General features: G+C 39.5%; 1 protein-coding gene across 2 annotated transcripts; it reads left to right on the forward strand.

Moving 5' to 3' along the window:
• The first annotated feature begins 1,991 nt into the window (after positions 1 to 1,991).
• WDR75 (WD repeat domain 75) lies at positions 1,992 to 20,200 on the forward strand. Of its 2 annotated transcripts, XM_005145590.3 has the most exons (21): positions 2,034 to 2,119; positions 2,272 to 2,401; positions 3,243 to 3,308; positions 3,929 to 4,022; positions 4,901 to 5,025; positions 5,342 to 5,412; positions 5,866 to 5,982; positions 6,668 to 6,756; positions 7,504 to 7,662; positions 7,994 to 8,053; positions 8,144 to 8,259; positions 8,723 to 8,895; positions 9,712 to 9,875; positions 11,100 to 11,283; positions 13,152 to 13,246; positions 13,670 to 13,765; positions 14,355 to 14,524; positions 15,060 to 15,119; positions 16,181 to 16,324; positions 16,400 to 16,491; positions 18,567 to 20,200. In XM_005145590.3, exons 1-21 carry the CDS (start codon positions 2,034 to 2,036, stop codon positions 18,772 to 18,774), a joined length of 2,499 nt encoding a protein of 832 aa, XP_005145647.2. In that variant the 3' UTR covers positions 18,775 to 20,200. The 2 variants fall into 2 exon arrangements, with proteins under 2 accessions (XP_030901720.2, XP_005145647.2); XM_031045860.2 differs by lacking the exons at positions 15,060 to 15,119; positions 16,181 to 16,324; positions 16,400 to 16,491; positions 18,567 to 20,200 and adding an exon at positions 14,924 to 15,024 and having other exon boundaries at positions 1,992 to 2,119.
• Positions 20,201 to 21,850: the final 1,650 nt, after the last annotated feature.

Consider the following 21,850-nt stretch of genomic DNA (forward strand, 5'->3'; position numbering starts at 1 on the left):
TCCTGCTCGGGGAGGGGAATGGAAGCTGGCCAGGAGGGGAGGGGTTAGCTCTCTCTGCCGGGCTGGCCTCGTGGTGGCGGGTGGTATCGTATTCACTCTCCCTGTTTGTCTCCTCTAACATTGATTTGTTATTGGTACCGTTAGCGATTCTGTTATACCTTGCTTGCTGGACTGATTTTACCTCAATCCGTGGGAGCTGTATTCCTCTGGCTCTCCTTCCCATCCCTCCGGGAGTGGGAAGGTGAAGGGGGGGAGGGGAAACAAAGGGGGAACTGTGCAGATTTAGTTTAAACCACGACATCTTCAAAGCTTATGACAGACTTCTTAAAATTATAAAATTAAATGCGTATTATAACAGTATAATTAAAAAATGTATGTATTAAGACAGACAAGATATTAGCCTTTCTCCATCAAGGAAAGTTGAACAGGCTAAGTTTCCAGGTTTTAACTAGATTTAGCATAGGCTCAGACTAAAGAGACAATTAGACTTTAATTAAATTAAATTAAAGGGGTTGTCTCTTCCTAGAGACTTTGCTTCTTCTCCCACGGTAGAACTCTGGGTTTACTCAGGCTCTGTGGCTCAGAGCTCGACCACATCCTACTGTCCCACACAGGAAGAGCATTAGAGCATCTCTGCCTTCACATCCTGAAATACTCACCAGAATGAGAGAGGCATAGCTGTAAAACTCAACAACTGCAGTCAGTCAGAAATTGTAAATACCACTGTCAGCTCCAGAAAGCACACACTGTTTAACTGTGAAGCCCTTGGGGATTAGGAGCCATGTTTCTGGCTGCATTATGCTCTAACAGCCATACCCAGTTCCCTATAGCCTCAATACTCAAAACACATGCACTACTTTCCCTGTAGGATTCTCGTTATGTAGGATTTCCCTGTAGGCCAAGTGGCCTACAGCAGATTAGCACAAATACACCTCCTGAATGCACCTGTCATTGTTATTTGTGCTCATATATAGATATGAAGTGGGACTGTTCAACAATTACAGGGATTGCTTCAATAGCATCAACGGCAGCCCAAAATACCTTCAGAACACCAACCCAGAGCTGAAGTGAAGGGCCCAGACACCCTGTATCAAGACTTATTCCTGACATTCTGACAGGAGCTTTCCTCCAGACTTGAGAACATTCATGCTCCGACTCAGCAAACTCACACTTCGTCCAAGTCGATGAATACAATAACAGAATGACAAAATCCTTAGTTAGGGTTGAAGGGACCTCTGGAGATCATGCAAAGCCACCCAAAGCAGGTTACACAGGAGCATATTCAGGCAGGTTTGGAACGTCTCCAGGAGATGCCACAATAAACCCCTGGGCAGCCTGTTCCAGTGTTCTGCACTCTCAGTATAAAAAGGCTCTTCCTCATGTTGAAGTGAAACCTGTTGTGCTTTAGTTTATGGCCATTGCTGGGCACCACTGAAGAGTCTGGCATCATACTCCTGGCATGTGCCTGCATATTTACATGCATTAACAAGATCCCTTCTGTCTTCCCTAGGCTACACAGGCCTAGCTCCCTCAGTCTCACCTAATAAGAGATGCTCCAGACCCCTCACTGTGAACAGGGTTTTAACAAAACATACCTGTTTTTCAGCTGAGCCTTTCTGCCTGCTCAAACAAGGAGTTTCACACTCCCCCCCCCCCCCCCCCCGCCCCTCAGATCACCGTGCCTGCGCCATTCCTGATGCGGGCAGAGGGCTTTCCCTCGCAGCGGCACGGGTCCAGCCGCCACCCTGAGGCCCATGCAGGAGCGCTGTCCTTGGCCCACGGCCGGGTTCCGCCCGCGGGCAGCGGCAGCACCGGGTGGGCTCTCCCCGTGACATACAGCACACCCGGCGGTTGCGCTGCCGATTCTAAGCGGCGGACAGGCCTGTGGAGACATGTGATTGCCTGAGCAGCCCGCCACGTATACGTCACAGCCAAGGAGCCAATCGGCGGCGGCGCGGCACCGCCCCCGCCGCCATGCCGGTGTCGGGCGGAACTCGGGGCCGGGGGAAAGGTCGGAGTTCTGCCCGGCCAAGATGGTGGCGCCGGCGGCACTCCGCGTGGTGCGCTGTGGCGGCGGCACCATCCATGGCGTCAGGGCCGTTTTCTCCTCCGATTCCAAGTAAGTGGCGCTGGGACCTGGGCTTCTACCCTTGGGGCGGGGAATGTGCTCCTAAGCTCTGCCGCGGGGACGGCTGCCCGCTGGTGTCACTGCGGCCTGGCCGCTCCCGGGGGTGCGGGTTAACGGCGTTGCTTTCCCCACACACGCTTCAGGTACCTTCTATGTGCCTCCGGCGACTTCGTGAAGATGTACAGCGTGGCTACCGAGGAGACGCTGCGGCTGATGGGCGGCCATGCCGACCTGGTGACAGGCATCCAGCTCAACCCGCACAACCACATGCAGGTCTGGGGGGGAAGGAGGATTTGGCTGGGGGGTGCTTGGGGTGCTCCTGCCCCTTGGCCGAACTTGGCTGGCGCTGTGGGGGGGCTGGCTGGAGTTTTGAGAAGGGGTTGGGAGCTATTAGAGCATTGTTCAGGTAATGTTTATGGCTGGAAGGGCAAGCCTTACGTCTGTTTTCTACAAACAGAAAAGTGAAACATCGTATGGGTTACTACTGGTTGAAGGGAGCAATGGCAAAATGGAAATACCGGCAAAATATCCGGGTTTTCATTTTGTCGGTTGAAGGGGGAAAAGAAGCATGCAAGACAATCAGTAACATTTACTGTGGTTGGTGTTTGACCCTCTCCATCTGCCGATACAGATGCAGATTGGACTTAATCCCTTTAATTTGCTCAGTGGCTCTCTGTCCACTGGCAGCCTGCCTTCCCTGTACGCTGCTGCTGCTGCCCTGGCATTCAGTGTGCTTGGGGTTTTTTGGTGTTACACGCCAAGAAAGATACAGTTGCACAGATGGATTGCATCTGCATATTATGTATGTAAAATCTGATGCAAAGATTGGTACATGCTTACATAATGGATATCTGCGTGTGCACTATTAGTCTCAAGTGTTTAAGCACAAGTGTTTGTTGGTTCATTTACATTTGGTGAAAATTTATGTTTCAGACTGGAATAATAGTGTTGTATTTGCATTGTGCTTTCTTTGAAGATAGCACAGAGCTGGCCTGTGTCTTGTATTTTTGGTGATTCAGTCACTTGGAATCAGTTCCACTGATCAACTTTTAAGGTGTGATTTTATGTAAAAGTTGGCTTTGATATATTTAACTTTTTTTTTTCCCCCCCTCAGCTCTATTCTTCTTCTCTTGATGGCAGCATTAAGCTGTGGGACTTCATGGATGGTATTCCCATTAAAGTATGTTTAGTCATTCTTGTTGAGTGCATGTCAGACTCAGAATAAGGATTTCTGCAGCTGTTACTACAAATGGGCACAAATCAATCTGAGGTGTGCTGTTCTCCCATTAAAACAGCCTGAAAACTGTCTGTCTATAGCATGATAGAATGTGGGAATTGTGTGTGTCACTGCAGAAATTCATGATGATGCAGAATCTTTCTGGGGAGAAAAGGTGGGATGTGTACTGACATATAACTTTGCTCCTTGTTGCAGTTCAGAGTCCAGTGTAGCTCTTGGGGAGTGTGCTGCAGTTTGTGATAGGCCAATAGAAACTGATATGATGGCTTGAAAATGTGGGCTGCTGACTGTCCCTTTGCTGCTAAAGAGAGGCACTTTCCTATAGATGAACCTTCTGCCTTGTATTAGGTATAAGGTACCTTCAGGTTTTTCAGTAAATCTGATGTCTTATATTTTTAGTACTGTTTTAGCATTTGTATTAGTGCTTCTTAGAATAAAGGTCTTCCCACTTATTGTAGAATTGGGAATTTTAATACATCAGTTTTATTAAAGAACATGTGTTTTCAGTATTGTAAACAGTACACAAGTGTAGTAATTGTTGATCTCATCTTCTTTTCCTTCAGACTTTCAGTGTAGGATCCAAACTTCTGGCATTGTATGCACTTGCTAGTTCTGAGGATTCAGTATTTGTAATCGTTCCAAAGAGTGGTGAAAGAGGTACAGTATGATTAGCATCATCCTTGTCATTCTGTGTCTTAAGCTACAGTCATGTCAGTGAATGGTATGCTGCAAGAACATTCTTTAATGTCTTAGTTTTGAACGTATTTCTAAGTCCTGTGTCAGATGTCTGCAGTCCTGCATTCTGTACCTCTTTTTTCTGTGTTCATTCTGTGATACCTGCTTTCTAACATTTGTCTGGAAGAGTGCTTATCTTGACTTTTGACAGACATACTGCATGCGTATATTGTAGGTGTAGTAAATCTTTAAGCAGTATTTACCATGATACAGGGTATGCTGCAGTGCTTGTGTCTGCTGACCCACCTTAAGCAGCATTAACGTAGATAAAGTCATATTTAACAGCATGCCTAAATAATTTATTCCTTAAATTTTGTCCAACATAAATATGAATATAGCATGACTTTACTCTTAACTGTATTGCTACAAATGTTACTTCAAACCAAGAGCAAATTCTATGTAATTTTACTTGGGTTTTGCTTACAGTTGCACTAGCTGGTCCTTAATCTTCGATATTATTGTTTCAATCAAAATACCTGAAAGTTACTTTTTGAAAGGTATTGAAAGCTTTTTCACACTTATAAAAATGTTGGAAGGTACTATCATAGAATCATAGAATGGTTTGAGTTGGAAAGGACTTTCAGCTCATCCAGTTCCAACACCCTGCAATGGGCAGGAACTCCTCACCCTAGATGATGTCGCCCAAGGCTCTGCCCAGCCTGGCCTTGAACACTGCCAGGGATGGAGCATTTACCACTTCATGTTAGCTTTAAGATAGAAAGGGTGTAAAGCTCGTTTGTAAGGAACATACATAAGCTTGTTCATAAAAGCCTTTTGATAACAGATTTTTCTTTGCTCAGATGCATTCCAGCTGGTCTCAGTTAAGCTGACAAAAACAGCAGGCCAAGATGTGGAAGCCAAGGAACTGTCAGTGGTTTTGGATGGTGTGGATGCATCACCGAAGCATATTGCATTTGGAAGAGAAGTATATTCACCTTTTGGGGTTTTTTCTTCTCTTGGGTGTTGGCTGGGTTTGGGTTTTTTTTGCCTCTCAAATGAACTATATGCTGTTATGCTTTTATACAAGCACAGCAGCACAGAAACAAAACAAGTTAAATGAATATGTCTGACCTATGCTTTCTATTATTAAAATAAAAGAAGAATACTTAAAATAGGAAAATATTTACTTAACATCAGCTTATATATTATCTTCAATTATAAATATTTTGTAATGAAATATGATTTTTTTTTCATGTGTAAGAACACAAACTATGTCCTGTGTTGTTGTTTTACTATAACAGGGTCAATATGTGGCATCAGTGAAGGAGGCTAATCTCCAAGTTTATTTTTTTAAACAGAAGCAGTTGAACAGGTGAGAATGAAAGCATCAGGTATTGATTCAGTGAGATATATCATAAATGTCTCTTAACTGGGGATGTAGTAACTACGTAAGAAGCCTCCTGTAGAGGCAAACAGTGAGGTGCTACAATAGCAGCTTAGCTTTTTAGCTCATGCATGCATTCTTTTCAGATAAATGCTTAGGCTGATGCTGGACTGAAACAAGTGACATAGTTTGGTCAGGGAGAAAGGGGGGGTGGGGATGGAAAGGGAGAGAAAAGGAAGGACAAATCTTTCAGTTTGATTGAAGGCAAAAAAATAATGAAACAAAGAGAAAAATATGTCTCTTTTTTGAGAGTGCATGTGACGATAACAATTTGGAGATGTGTAATTTTGCTAGTCAGAATTATTTGTATGTGCATTAGGTAATCCTTTTGAAGCTTTGTTTACCCTAATATAATTAAAGTTATTTTCTAAACTCTTGAAGGTTTTCTGTAAATACAGCGAAGACAAAAAATAGAAACAGTCAGTTCACTTGCATAGCATGTCATCCTACAGAGGATTGTATTGCAACGGGCCATGCTGATGGAAAGATTCGCCTCTGGTATGCATGTTTTGGTTCGACTATGTACCCCATAAACTGATGTGATCATAAGAGTTAAGTGAAACCTGAGCAAAGCAGTCTGATTCACCCATAGCATTGCCATTTTCAGAAGTCATAATGACCACTGAATGGCAAAGCCCTGTGAAGCTGCAGTACTGACACACTGACTTCAAGGTACAGCTTCAGTTTAATATCATATGGGAAAATAACTCCTGTGCTCCACGAATCTAAACTGTTTTCGAAAAAGGTAATGCAGAAACAGCTAAAATAACTCTTTATGGCCACATAGAGGCCTAGTGACAGCACACTAGCAGAATTGCACGGATAGGAACAATATGCTTGCCAAGTTCCTCCCAACTGCTGAATTGTTGAGTATGTCTAAGATGTACAGTGTGCACCAGGAAGGTGCTGAAAACCTGCTAACACTGTTCTTTCCCTCCCTTTGCATCATTTGAGCATACAAGAAACCCTAGTCTAGAAGTTAGAGGAGAGGGTGGTATACTTAAGTATTTTCTTTAATTTGCTCTGTTGATGTTGAGCTGTTCTTTCCCTCCCTTTGCATCATTTGAGCATACAAGAAACCCTTGTCTAGAAGTTAGAGGAGAGGGTGGTATACTTAAGTATTTCCTTTCATTTGCTCTGTTGATGTTGTGCTTAAAGAACTCTTCTGTTCCTCCCCACATAGGAGGAATTTCTACCACAAGAAAGACTACACGTTTTCCACACTGCACTGGCATCATGATATTGTCATGGATCTAGCTTATTCTGTGGAGGGTGAGTAAAAAAAAACAAGCAAACAAATGCTCTTGAAGTTAGAGTTGCAGCAGGGAGGGAAAAATCAATAGACGTCTGTCCATTAACAAAGTAGTATCTAGAACTTCAAGTATGTCCAGGAAGGATCTGAAACAAAAAAGGAGGAAGTTCTTGTTATATATTTTGACTGGCATTCATAGTATCAAATACCTGCCTTCTGTGTTAGAATGTAAAATCCAGCCCCTCCTCTTATCTCTTTTCCCCCCACCACCACTTCCTTTCCCCTCATTCCATTAGTAATACTGATGAGTTCTTGCCAGTCTTATTTGTCTCCAAATAAAACAAGCCAGTTTTGTCTGAGCTTAAACCTAGTGGCAAAAATAGTTAACTTTTATCTGAATTGTGTGACCTGAGCTATTATCCTTAGAACATTTCTTACTGCTAAGTACTTCTGTTAGGAGGACAATTCAGCTATGTTCTAACGCAGATAGTTCAGATGATTCAGACAGTAATGGGATCTGCTACTCCCAAAACAGATTAAATTTTATTGTTAGCACAAATTCTTGCTACTTCTTCCTAGTTTCTGTAGCAGTTTAACATGGGATGATGAGAAACTTACCTGTGCCCACGCTCAGTATGAGGAATAATTGCTTTGTTCATGACAGTTTAGGAAAGGTTTTTTAGAAACTTGTTTGTCATTGTAAACATGTATGCTGATGACACTTTTTTTAACCAAAACCTGTAACTGTATTTTTATTTCTGGAAAAGGAACCAGCTTGCTGAGTGGTGGAGTTGAATCTGTTCTAGTTCTGTGGCACAATGAATCAGACTGTCGGAAGGATTTTCTTCCTCGTTTGGGATCTCCTATTGAGTACATTTCCGTGTCATCTGATGGCTCGCTCTGTTGCACCTTGCACAAAGACAACAGTAAGCCAAAGCATATTTTATGTGTTGCTTAATGCAAATCTTTGAGCTTTATTTTGTTAATTTCAGGTGAATTAACTAAATGCTACATAAAAATTCAATATTGATCTGAAAGAACAAATGCTTTAAATGATCTTTTGCTCTTTTATTAGTCTTGTGAATATGCCTGGTGACTGCTGTAACTTGGCTGCCCACCTTGGTGTAGGGTTGTCATAGACAGAGAAAAGACACATTTATAGGATTAAGTACAGCTGATTAAGGTCCCTGCCCTGCCGTGAGATGTGGTTATATTGCAGAAACCTATCACAACACCTTATCTGCTTTTTCCTTTCAGGAATTACAATTATCAACAGCAACCTCAGATTTTCCAAAAGTATTCAGGGGCTAATCAAAAGTAAGTGCAATAAAATTTGTCTTCCACTTTGGGGGCAGAATGTCTCACTTTCCATCTTGGGTAACTTGTCATCTGACTTTTTGTTTCTAGGTATAGATGTGAAGACTGGTCTAGTGGTTGATCCTAGAACCAAAGCTTTGGTGCTGAATGGAGAGCCTGGTCACTTGCAGTTCTATTCCCTCCAGAGTGATCAACAGCTGTTCAGTGTAAGTTGGATGGGCTTATACTAAAACTTTAACTTAAATAAGTCATGCATCAGAACTTATTTGAGACTTAATATGGCAAACAGGACAAAAGCCAGCAGGTATACTGTAAGACTGGATTCCAAGCTGAGATGTTTTCAGCTTTATCACGAAATTCTTGTGAAACATAGCTAAATGTTGATAGTTGAATAAATACAGTATGTTAAATCAAGAAATTCTAGGTTAAATCCCCCCAGTTTTGGGTTTTTTTTCATCCTTTCCTACAAGGAAATTCCACACGAATCCATAGTATTCTTGTGGAATGTTACGTGCCCTAATTATACTTTCCCCACATTATTTTTGTATGCCAGAGCCAGTCAGTTCTAATTGGTGCTTTCAGAACATCCTTTTTCCATGGTTTTATAAATGATATCTTTAAATCTATACTTGAATTTTGAAATTTAATTTTGTCCTTTTTGTTTTGCAGTTGGATATTGTGCAGCGACAATACATTCACCAGGCAGGTTTAAAGCAAGCTGACTTAGTCAAGGTTGCGTTTAGTGCCCGAGGCAAGTGGCTGGCAACAGTGGAAGAGAGAGAAGAGGCAGCTGACCCTGAGTTACAGTTGAAACTGTGGTTCTATGATGAAGAAACACAAAGGTAATGATAATAGAACTGACCTTCTAGGTGTCAAAATCTTGAGTGTCACACAAATTCTGCACAGCCTTTCCTTGTAAAGGCAGTTTTTCCAGATGAACTCCAAAGGGTTTGCCATGCATCTGAAACAACACAAAGTTGACATTAATACAGATCAAAAATTATTGCTCTCAATCTGATTCACTTACAGTAATGAGACAAGCTGTTTTAACCATGGCACTTAAATTCACGGATTTTCTTGGTATTAAAAATCATGACCTTTAAGGAAAGGTTTCTATAGCTTGTTCAGTTTACCAGCCTCTGTCTAATCCATCATGAATTGATTAGTCCTTCTAGGGTACAGATGATTATGGTTTTATAGTTGATCTCTTTTTTTAGCTAACATACTTTTTAGCTAATATACTAACATACCCCTAGCTCAGACACTTTCCCTTATTTTCTTATTAAAAAATATATATTTTTTTACTATAAGTTCTTATTTTCTTAAAGAAGAAACAAAGCAAAATAAAGTTGATTTGTGTAGTAGATATGTGACTGATTTTCTAAGTACTGGAAAAACTGCCCAGAGCTCAGGCTGAGTATTTGAGAACTATGCTTGCTTAGTGATAATCCCTTCTTAGTGCTGGGCCACAACCTCCCTCGCTGTATGGAGGTGATTAGGGAAATGTGATCTGTAAATGCAATACCATTTAGCTACCTAATTAGAAGTTGTTTTGATTCCTTTTTTTTCCCTTCCCCTTTCAGAATCACCTTAAACTGAAATCTTTCCCAAGTTTCAAAATGAAATAAAATTGCAGCTTCTGTTTTGTTTTCCTCTAGCTTTAAGCTGAATACTAGGGTAAATACGCCCCATGAGAACCACATAACAGACATGTGCTTTCGTGACATGGATGAATTGGAAGATGACTCTCCGATACTAGTAACAACTGGCAGAGACCGTGTGTTTAAAGTCTGGGTGATGGTAGAAGACACTGATCCAGAAGGTAACTATGGTCACATGCTTGTCATCTTGTGACATGCTATAGAAATTCTTACCCTAACTTCGTCCTGTCAGAACTAGGCCCTTGCGTCTTATGCTTTTACCTGTTTCTGCGGTTGCATGAATTATTGTGTTCTCCTGAGTTTCCTATGTAACAAGAGTTCTGTCATAGTTTTGTAGTTCTATGGATTGATGTGGAGGTTCCTGAAACAGCAAAGGCCTTGCTGAACTTGCTGCAGAAGAGAAAGGCAGCATTTGTTGATTGTTTAAAAGTGTAAAAGTAGAAATTAGTGCTGATTTATGTGGTGTATTTGCCCAGCAGGGACAGAGCAGGGAATGCTCAGATAGAAAGATTCAGTGTGCTGCAGTTTCTTTTTAATAAACTCATCACTTCAGAAGTAGAACACACTGGAATGTTTTTAACTGCAGCAGATCTCTCAGTCTGCCTCTAGATGGTGCCATGCAGTTTAAAGTAGTGAACTGTTTCTGGCTCCTTTTTTTACAGGCAGGTCTTTTAATCATCAACTTCTAGTCATTATATAAAGGGTGAACTTATATCTTAGCATAGGGTGAACTTATTTGCCTTCCTTTCCTCATCTTACTCATGTTTGAAAAGCATGAAAAGCTTATTTATATTCGGAAGCGTATATTATGTGGTAAGTACATCACTGCTGTTTATTTGATGGTTATTATCAGCATTGGGGCAGGTATCCCAGCAGACTACACTGATAGGTTAATCAACACAAAGTTGACCATGCTTATGGTCCACTGTGATCCTCAGACTTCATGTAAATGAACTGTAAGCTTTGCTGGACTCAAATGCGTTCTGTATTCAGATTTTTAGTAATGCTTGTGTTCTTGCTACAGTTTAAAAGAACAGTATGTTTCAGAACACTAAATGTTGAATCTCATTCAGTATCTTTTTTCCTTTTATCTAACATCTGCATGTTTGAGAGCACAGTTAATGTAGTTGGCAAAGTAAACAAGAATACAAGAATACTATACCATATCAGTCTCAGGATTCATTGTTTGAAAGCAAAACCGAGGACAAATGAAAAACCTACTAAATGTTTCATGTATTAGAACAATACAGAATCTCTGTGCTCTTCAAAAATGTAAGACTTCTGAAACAAATCTGTCGTCTTCTTGAGCTTATTTTGCAGCTCTAATACTTGAATTCTTTCTTCCTGTATAAACTCAAATTAACTACCTTGTTTGCTCAATGCAGCACAACAGAGTGTGAGCTGGAGCTGTGACTTTGTAGGCAGCTACCACAACTACCAAGCCACAAACTGCTGTTTCTCAGAAGATGGCTCTTTGCTTGCTGTTAGCTTTGAAGAAATTGTCACTGTATGGGATTCAGTTACTTGGGAACTTAAGTGTACGTTTTGCCATCCACCTGGAAAAATAAGGTATGTTTATCTGTTTTTTTTATGTCTTGAACTCTCAGAACAGAAAGAATCAATTCATAGCAGCCCCAGACCTCCTGTATGTTCATCTAAACATTGAATTTAACAGTCTTTAAATTCATATATAGAAAAGACTCTAAAATGGCTTCTAGGTGGTGGGTAACACACTGTCAAAAATAGTAAGATCAAGTTTTGCAGTTCCAACTTCTTACTTTCTTGTGACTTCTGTACCTCCCATACTCAAATATGTGTCACTGTGCCCATAACAGGAATGTGTTAATAGCCCTTTTCTTTTTTCCCTATTAATCTATGGATGAATCAAAGTACTGAAAAAGTATAAGAAATTTGTTCTTTATTCATGCATGCATGCATAAAAACAGCAGTTATATCAATAAACTATAAAGGTATATTGACCTAGTTATCTGTATTATAAAATCGACTTCTTGATCCTTTCTAACCTCTGTGGGAAAAGCCATGTTTGCCTGGCAGACTATCTCGGCATGCTCCATTGTGTGCTGTCATGATAAAAGACATCCTGAAGGTCTAGGTGCTGTTCTGTTGTGTAAGGATAATGAGGAATGGCATAGGTTGATGGTAGAGATAAAAGACAGACTCGAAGAATAGGACTACCTCAATATTGAACTTCCTGGACTGTACTAAAATTCAGCAGTTTCTGATCCAGGTAAAGTACCATTTTTCTTAAAATAACCCTGAAATAATAGGGCAGTAGGTGACCTCACGGGTTCATCTGCTTAATCTCTCTGCTAGATCTCTGTATCTAAACAATTCCTGGAACAGGAAGATGCTACAAACCTCCTGTTAGCATTCTCTTTTAGTGTGGAGGTTTTTTCTACCTGCTTCTCAAACTTGCTTCTCATAATCATTTCTGCAGTAATGTCAGAAGTATTTTATATACCAGCTTCCAGGAACCACATAAAATGGAAAGCAAAATGTTGTGTGGTCATAATGTTTAAAAGACTGACAAAAAGAATCACAGAAAGATAGATTTCTCACTTCCATGTTCGTGTGTGTATGCTTGTAATCTTTTGTTTTGCATGATCAAGTGTGTTTTGTTTCTACTGCCCTCTAAGATTTGAAATTGAGAAACATGATTCTGAAACTGGTGTGCAGGAAAATTGTGCGAGGCATGTAAGTCACACCTTTACTGCATCTATGGTGAAAACTTCTCTTGACAGCTTGGTAGAGTGGCAAGCTTTTCCCAGGCCAGCTGCTCCTTTTGTTGTAGCCTTTACTATATGCTATGTTAAAAGGAAATAAATTCCTCTAGGATTATATTAATTGCATAACTTAAAAGGGTTATGTTTTAATACAGAAATTACAACCCTTATCAGTGTTCTTGAAAACTTTGTATAGCATTAGAAATTAGAAGGCTGTTGTATTGCTGTCAGACAAGAGAATGAGAAATTAAAATCAGTGAAAACAAATCACACACTTTCTTCAAGTGGAGCAGCCTATAAGAATAACTTCTACTGCTTCTCTTCTCTAGTGCTTAGAGCAATAGTAGGAATTCTTTAAACATGGAATTTATTTTCCAGTCCCAGTGTGAACACTTACAATTACTTAAGGGTTTGAAACTTGTCTAAGATATTAAAATCATTCCTTGAGTTTGGAATGTTGCAGGAATATATAATTGTGGTAGATTTATGCATACTTTTAAATCTTCCAGACCTATCTGGTAGCTCTGTATGAAGTTTTATGTCACTAGAGATGAAAGCAAAAAAAGCGAACTTCTAAATTAAATATCAGAACTAAATCTTAACGGAATGTTTGTGACTTGTGAATCATCACTACATAGAGAAACAGATGAAGTCTGAAGGTCACTGACTTGTTTTGACTTTTTACTTCTGTAGGAACATCTGCTTTGGGAGACTAACATGTTCCAAGTACCTTATTGGTGCCACTGATCATGGCTTTCTGTGTTGCTGGAACCTGCTCACTTGTGCATGTAAGATCAACTTAAATGTTTGCTAGTGTGGTAACATTTAACACCTGAATTTACTATGAAACCTTAAAACAATTCTAGTTTGATTCCAGGTTGACCCACTACAAAATATCCTATGGAAATATAGTAATTTTCATACTTAGGCAAGATAGTATCCTGTGCAGCATATGTGCACCTTGTGCGATGTGCAGAGTAAATTCTAAGTTAGATGATGGATAACACAGCAATAAGTAGTATTTCGTGGTAGTGTAGGTGTTAATAGTATTTGTGCATTTTAATCCACTTGGGAATAAATGAAGTTGCATGCCTTTTCCAGAGGTAATGACGCTGCATGTCATTCTCATTTGACCTTTTGTGTGGCAAAGTAGTGGGATAGAACTGAATGCCCCCTCTTCATTTCTGGCTGTTGCTGTGTTTGCTTTTCAGTGGAATGGAGTGCCCACCTCAATGTCTTAGTTCTGCAACCTGATCCCCTGTCAGAACATATTGCTGCTGTCTCATGGCTCTCCAAAGAATCCAGCTGTAAGTACAAGGGCTTCTTTGACAAGTAAGAGTTAGTGGAATTTAAAGCTGTGAAAGCATAATTTCTAGAAAAGGTTTTCCTGGAATTCAGCCCCATGAAAGCCATAAGACAAACTTGAGTCTGTGGTTGCACCTGGGGGAAGCTGAGCCATGCCTGACAGCAGCAGTCAAGTCAAGCATGTTGGCTTTCCACCTTCTAACAGTTAGTTCCTGATGCAGGATATAGCACAGGATCAGCCATGCTTTCTGGGTGAGGATGTGGAATGGTTTTGACCCTCTCCTATAAATAGAAAACTGATTGAATTTCAGAAAACAGCTACATTTTAGAGATTTAACTCTAAATTATGATTACACTTCCTAGAGCTACTGTTCTACAAAAACATTAATCTCCAAATATGTTCTCTGGATTGAAGTACTGTGAAAGGCACCTTCTATTATGCAGTAAGGTTATCCAATTATAATTTCTGCAAACTAGTGCTTAAAGGCAATCCTGCCCAGCCGTTACTGGCAGTGGTACACAGGGCTTTCACAACTATTCAGGAAGGCAAAATGTCATGATTTAAAGATAAGATGTTCTTGTTTTTTTTAGTGTTTGTGTTTAAACCAAATGAGCCACGGCCAGTCTATATCCAGAGAAACCTTTGTAAAGAGAAGATCCTGCTTGCTGCCTTTGTTCCAAGAGATGAACCTGAAATGACTGGCTCAGAAAAATACCTTTGGCTAAGAAGTTCCCAACTGTTTTTTCTTACAGATGCGCAAGTAAGAAATAGTGATGGAGGGGTGGTTCTTGGGGAAGAAGTACTTTCCTGAATGTAGATTGATACAGATTCAGAGTTCTGCTCTGTTGAGTGTAAGAGTTTCTTTTTGTGATTTCAGGGCAGTGTAAGCCATGCTTTGTTCATTATTAAAAGCTTTCAACTGTTTTTCTACTATGTCCATCCAGGAAACTAGATATTTTGGGAACATTGCCTATGCTGTTTAACTTCAACAGCCATCTAGAAGCTGCATTGCTGATTATCCAAATGTTTTATATGATACTCAGTTTTTCCTGTAATTTTTTTTGGATGGGTGGGGAATTTCTTATTCGTTTTCCCAAAAAATTAATACAGAGCCTCTATGTCCATTCCTGCTTCCTTTCCATTTCTTTATAAAATAAAGAAGAAGCGACCTCCTGCCTTCTTCCACTTGACTAACAAAAGCTTTTGAACCAGTTGGAAGCTTCCACAGGCAAGGTATGGGAATATGAAAAGCAGTTTCGCATACTATAACTCTGATGCTTTATTGTGTATTTTAGGAGCTTTTGACGCTTAGCACAAGGTCTCTAGAAGAAAGGCTCACACCATCCAGCAAACAGGTACCTCTTACAGAAGCTCTGACAGAGATGTACAGAGCAGTTCAGAATTCTGCTGGTTTATTTGTCAGATTCAAATTCCCTTCTGTCATCAAAATGCACACCAGATACTTAGATGGGGTCATAGGCACTTAGCTGAAGGGGCAGTCATCTGAATTTGCTTATTTTTTGACAGAATTGCTATTCTTTAAAAAGGTAACAATATTTTTAAAAAGTAAAAGAAGTATTAATGAGCTGCTCTCACCTTCCCTTGTTTTCCCTGAACAAAAAAGTTACACTTTCCTAAAGGGATTCACAAAAGTGAAGCAAAACCATTTGATATTTGAATAAGCTCTTCACTTATCTTGGTTTCTTTAACACTTGGAACCTTGAGTGTAGCCTGATCTGCAGAGTCTGATGAGGATGAACAGTTGTCAGTATCAGTGAGAAGGAATTTCAAAATTACATCCCAGTTTGTACTTCAGTGGGGAAGTACCATGGGAAATTCAGTCCTTTAAATTCATGTTGAAGAAAAGTGTTTCATATCCATTGAACAGAATAAAACAACAGCACTCAATTGATTTGCTTGGTTAGGTGAAATAGATCAGCATGTAAGTTAATATCTTTCTAATACAAAATCTAGTGGGGATGTGGGTACAAGCAATTGCTTTCTTTGGAGGCTGGGGAAGTAAATCAGTACTCAAGGTTTATTGAGCTAGGAAAATGCTTCCAGTTACGTAATTAAGTTGCTTAGCAGATGATGCTGGGGTGTAAATGATATTTTAGTCATAAGTGGGATCTGAAAGCCATACTTAGTGTTTCTGGCACACACATCAGTTTCTGTATTTGGAAGTTAATTGGTACATCAGCCGGCTAAATCTGGTGTTCTTGAACCCCAAATCCTGGAAATTTTTACTACTCTGTGTAGATTTCTCTCAGGATGTCTACCAGAGAATGAGTACAAAGAGCCATATGGCTCAGTTGAGTCAAATTTTGTCACTTCAGTTGATCCTGAATTTTGATAACTCAAAATGGGATAGATTTGTGACACTAAAAGTCTAATTAAAACTTTCACCTTTTTCAAGCTGGCAACAGAAGAAAGTCTTCCTGTGACCCCGTTTAGTTTGCTACTGGGAAAGCACAGACGTCAGCAATCACAAGAGGATACAGACCTTGGAAAACTAGTTGTTCATAACAAGCATGAGCAAGATTCACCTGCTGTCAAAGAGGTAAGAGTAATTACAGTAAGTGTACAAGCAAAATCATGACAAAAGCTTTCATAAAGCTTCTCTTTTATTTTTCAGCTTTTGCACACTCCAGCACATGTTCTGCCATCTGCTTCCTTCCTGTGTCCTATATTTATTAATTCTTTGCTCATCTCCAAAGAGAACAAAAGGTAAGAAAAATGGAAGAACTCTCCTGGTTACTGAAGTTACTTTAAATTATGTACATCTTTGTTTAAAGCATAAATGCAGCTTTCCAACACTCTTCATTCTTCTGTTGACATAAATTAGTGTATCATTTGATTGTGGCAAGGTGTTATTTTAAAATAACTTAGATTTGGGGAGAGATGCAGAGTGGCTATTTGGTCTGTTGGCTCTTTTGCTGTTATTTTTGCTGTTCTTTGGCATAATGTGCTGGTATGCAAAATGTTGCCTTTGATACTCAAATATTCTGTATGAATTTAACATTATTCCAGGGATTTAATGTTTTTAATGCTATTTTGGGATAAATGTCAGATTCTCAACTTTGAGATGATAACTTCCTGCATGATTCTTAGTTTTGGTTTCTAGATACAGCAAGAGGTTAGTTCTTAAATTTAATCTTAACAGTTTGTTTAGAGCTCGAATTTCATTCCTAATTAAAATCATAGAATCAACTCAATTGGAAAAACCTTTACATCATCAAGTCCAACCATTACCCCAGGACTGCCAAGGCCCCCACTAAACCGTATCACTAAGGGCCTCATCTGTGCTGGTTTTGAACACTTCCAGAGATGGCAATTACACCAGTGACCTGGGCAGCCTGTTCCAATGCCTCATCTCTATAAAATCAACAAACAACACAATCTGAGTAGTGTACACTCCACTTCCCAGTGTATACTGTGAATACAGCTAAGATTGCCTTACAGTGCATTAATCCCAATTGAATGGAGAAGTTTGATAGGTACTTAGAATGTATTGTAGCTTGCTCCTCTGAGATTCATGCATGCTGCTAAAAAATGAATGCAGGCACAAGGGTTATGACTATAGTCTTGTATTAGGATTCATATCTTGCTGCTTACACTGAAGCCAATTAAATGCTTGCATTCTTTGAGCAGTCTATTAAAGTCTTTAATGAAACTCTACCAAGTGAGAGATTAAAACATGTCACTGTGTTAGCAGCCATCCTGAATCTGCAGAGAGCAGAGAGAAGATGGGTTACACTGCCAGGGCTTACCCAAAAAAAAAAAACCTTGTTTGCATCAGTTTTGGTGCATGTTGTATTCTGTCATAACAACGGTGTAGTCAAGTCTGCTATATTGTGTCAGCTAGTGTTGCTGGCTTTCTTCTGGGTGACACAAGTAGAAGTCTTTTTGCCACATCAGCAAAACACTGGCAAAAGTCTAATACAAAGAATGTATAGAAACTTGCATCTGGTTTCAGTACTGAAGAATTTGGGAGTTCAGGGGCCTGTGTAAATATTTGCACATGTAGATCTTGTACTTTGACATGGGTAACTAGCATCAGTGCACATTTAAATTACTTATAAGGGCTGTAGGATTGGGCTCTTGAAGAACGACAAGAATATGTCACTATATAGATATAAGACAGTATACTATCTGTGTTTGACCCTTTGCACTTTGTGAGTGATAAATAGTTTGTACAGACGATTTTGGGAGTACTGTTCTGCCATGCAGGTCATTCCTAATGAGATTAAAAATATATACACACATTTGAATTAATAGTGTTAACATTGATGTTCTATATCATTCTTTGCAAGTTTGCTTTCTAGTTCAGCACAAGTCTCACTCTTGAAGTCAAAAGGAAGCAGTCATTGCAAGCACCTCCCTGTGTTTAAAAAACAACTTTTTTTCTTTTCTAGTAGCACTAGATCTTGTAGAAATTTTTAAGACCAAGTAACCCTTTTCTGATTTGAAAGAAAAGAATAGCCTTCTTGAATGTTATCTCCTCTACCAGTGCATCCAGTGTTTCTGATCCTGTGAGATTATAACTCTTTATATAATGATCTGCCTGTTCTGACATTATGCATAATATGTGGAGAAAGAAAAATAGTTTCTTTAAGCTTACTTAAAACAGAGGACAGCTGTTTGAAAAATGGCTTGTAACTGAGAAGTATAGCAGTTTGCAAGTAGCCTGAGATTAAATCCTAAAATCTAATGTTTACTTAGTTATTTGCAGGATAATGTACGTCTCCTGTAGTATGTGAGAGTATCCATTAATTGAGTTGTTTCCAATCATCTTCTTCCAGTGCTGAAGAAGTTGCTGATGAAGTGGAAATGGAAAGTGAAAAAACAGATGATGATTTGGATGAGGAAGGAGATGTGACTGAAATGGAACAAGAAGATACAAATCCTATGGAATTATTAGGAGAGATGACATGTAAACTGTCTAAATCTCAGGAAAGAGAGCTACGGAAATTAAGAAAAATGGACTACAGTTGGATATCAGCTTTCTAAATGGACATCTTTGGAGTTTTATACTGGGGTTTTAAACTGAAGCTTTTGTGGATTAAATATTCATTAAGAAAAAGAAAGTCAAGTCTTTTGGCCATAAATCTTAGCAGCCTCTACTTCCATAAGCAAGGAGAACTGGGGGAAGGGGTTAAAGTTCAAAAAAGCTGGTTCTGCTCCTAGTTTGTTACTGGTTCTTTGTGACCTTAGAAAACGTTTAACCTGGGGGGGGGGGTTTACCCCTTACAAGTGTATTTAAAAGGCAAAACAGTTCATTATCTGACTTGTGATCTGTTAGCAAAGTGACAGCTAAGCTCCTGAAAATCTCCCCCACTGAGGCTGGCCTACTGCTGCCAAAGCAACAGGAGCTAAGAGCTTCAGTTAAAAGACTGCTTAATTCAAGGTCTGATAGGGGAAAACAGGATAGTTTTAGTAGTGTTGTATATACAGGTAAGTCACAAATCTCCTTCTAGAAAGTTTCTTTCTACTGTTGATAACTGATGACAAATGGTTTAATAAGTCTGACTGTTGAAAGTAGTTATCTACATACTTGCTAGTGGTCATAGAGTATGGAGATTCTTGGGCAATAGGGTACTTATGTAAGCACAATCTCTCAAATTTACAGGAAGTAAAGGAAAACACATCAACAGTCATAACTATAGCAGTTTTATGCTTTTGGTTTTTTCTCCCTGTTCAGATAACCTGTATATGTAACTGAAAAAATCACAGGTCCCCAGATATTATGTAATTTGTATTTCCATCCTCTTACCTACAGATCTAGAACTGATAAAGCCTTTTCAGAAGCTTGGACCCAAGGGATTTTTCTCTAAATGAAAAGTTTCAATAGAACAAATAGGAAAAATGTGTTAAGACTGTAGCAGACAATTGACAGCATTTGGAAACTCGGAGGTTTATAAAACAAAGTAGAGGGGGGAAAAAAGGCTTAGTAAACAGATCTCCCCCAATATGACCTAATCTAGGAAAGACACCAATAAGTTTGTCTTTTTTCTTAAGTAACATCAGACTTCAGTTCTGTGGAAATACAAGTGCAAGTTGAATAGAGATCAGGGTGCATGTATCAGAAACACTGGCTGCATCGAAGCCTGGTATTCTGTTTTTGTGTCAGCAACACTTAAGTGTGGCTTTAAAGGTCAGAAGGGAATCTTGCTAGTTGGTAATGTGGGGGTTTTTAAACCCCACATGTTGTGAAAGTAAAGTTCTTTGCTGGAAAACAAGCAGGTATGAAAAAGAGACAATTTAGGTGCAATTCAGCTCCTAAAAATACAATTTCATTTTATGTTCCAAGTAGTGAAGCTACATTTAGGAGTCTTCATCAAGCAAAAAAAGTTGTTGCAGTTATGTTTTCTAACCTTTGCCTTTACTAAATTCATTTTGCTTTGCACAGTTGATTAAATGCACTAGGTTAACAGTCCTCACTCTGTAGTTTTGTGTATATGTTTTTTCTGCTCAAGCAGGAAATACAGTTGTGGTTAGAGTTTGGCTGCATTCAGTAGGCACATTCTGACCAACCTTTTTGAAAAGGTCTTCTGAGAGATATTGCAATTACAACAATGAATTCAGAGGGCTGCAACTCATCTACCTGTGCCTGCTTTGGAATGCATTATTTTTTAAACTTTTTTTTCTCCTGCTATTCCTCAATATTTGTTTTTTTAAAACAGGATATTTTTTTCCTATCTCAGTGGCCATGAAAGTTCTCTACATTTACTGCACTGCACTAAGTCAAATCTTAATTTGAGTTTTTGGCTTCTGCATCTTCCTTCTAAAGACTACTTTGATAAATAATAATCCTTAGAGAAAGATTTGATACAAAAAACCATAGAGAAATACATTGAACTAAATCTCATCATTCCAGTTACATGATAAAAGTCAGTAGGTATTAAATACCTCTGCAACAATTAGAGGCCAGTGTTCAGTAACTGGAGGTGCCTTCTGCATCTCCCCAGGACAGCGATTTTTCACAGAAGCAGTCCACCTTTCTTTAGGTCTGTCCTAGGCAGGAGCCTAGAAAGGAAATTGCTTACTTACCAAATCCTCCACTTGAACAAGTGGTCAGATAAGCAAGAGGACCTGAAATATAAGCAGCTATGGAAGCCATTATAAAAAACAGATAAGGCCTTATGGAAATGGATCATGGCAATGGGGTTTGACTGAGATGCTGCTTCTCTGTGACATTGCTCTGAAACTATTGGAGAGGTGACCAGTCATTTTAACCTGCTGGTTCCAGTTAAGCTTAGTTCCACAGAGACTTAAAATCACTGCTGTGCATTGGTATTTTGCTGCCCTGGGCTGGTTCTTAGTAAACAGCAGTTCCAACACACAGTCTGGTCTTTGGTGGGCAGACTTGACAGGAAAACTATTGGAAAGGCTGATATTACTAGTCAGTGGCTTTATTTCCTCTGATGCTCAAGAACTGGGGAACCGTAAGAGCTCCAGATTGTAGAGCGTGCTTTAGGATCACCTCGATCTTTGTATATCACATGTGTTTCTGTCTTAACAGTCATTTGGATGTTTAGCCTTGGGGGAGCCTCTTTCAGGTATCTCAGTCTGCAATGAGTCTTTCAAAGCATGCAGTAACAGCCAGAATTAGAATCAGCAGAGAACAGGACAGATGTAAACAACAACTTGAAATACAATTCAGGGAGACTTAACAGACAGTATAGTCCAGGTATACTTAATCCTGACAGATACTTGTCTGATTTTGCAAACATCCAATAACAGTCATGCTGTTAAGCTATGTGATCTGCTGAAAGCTTACCTATTCTGACAGTCACAGTTTTCCTTATAAAAGTAACCTTTCTTTCTAGCAAAACTTCTTCCATGTTTGTTGTGAACAAATACTACTTCAGATGCAGAATCTTTGCAGGGCACCTTTCTCTCTGGATACACCAGTTGGATCAAATTGCATGGGCATTAGTTTGGCCTCTGCACAGCATTTCTATGGGAGTTAAGTAGTAGATTATAATTACGTAAACTGGAATTTAGCCAGTGCAGCAGGGTCACTCACCTCTAGAGTTGCAAAAGACATTTAAATAATACTCTGAACAGCTCAGGATTTTAACTG

The sequence above is a fragment of the Melopsittacus undulatus genome, chromosome 8 (genome assembly GCF_012275295.1).
Source record: "Melopsittacus undulatus isolate bMelUnd1 chromosome 8, bMelUnd1.mat.Z, whole genome shotgun sequence".
In the NCBI taxonomy this organism is placed as follows: Eukaryota; Metazoa; Chordata; class Aves; order Psittaciformes; family Psittaculidae; genus Melopsittacus; species Melopsittacus undulatus.

Coding starts and splice junctions, on each gene's coding strand:
- WDR75 (XM_005145590.3), top strand. CDS start 2,034: ATGGTGGCGCCGGCGGCACTCCGCGTGGTGCGCTGTGGCGGCGGCACC. Junction 3,309..3,928: donor TGGATGGTATTCCCATTAAA/GTATGTTTAGTC, acceptor CTTTTCCTTCAG/ACTTTCAGTGTAGGATCCAA. Junction 5,983..6,667: donor GATGGAAAGATTCGCCTCTG/GTATGCATGTTT, acceptor CTCCCCACATAG/GAGGAATTTCTACCACAAGA.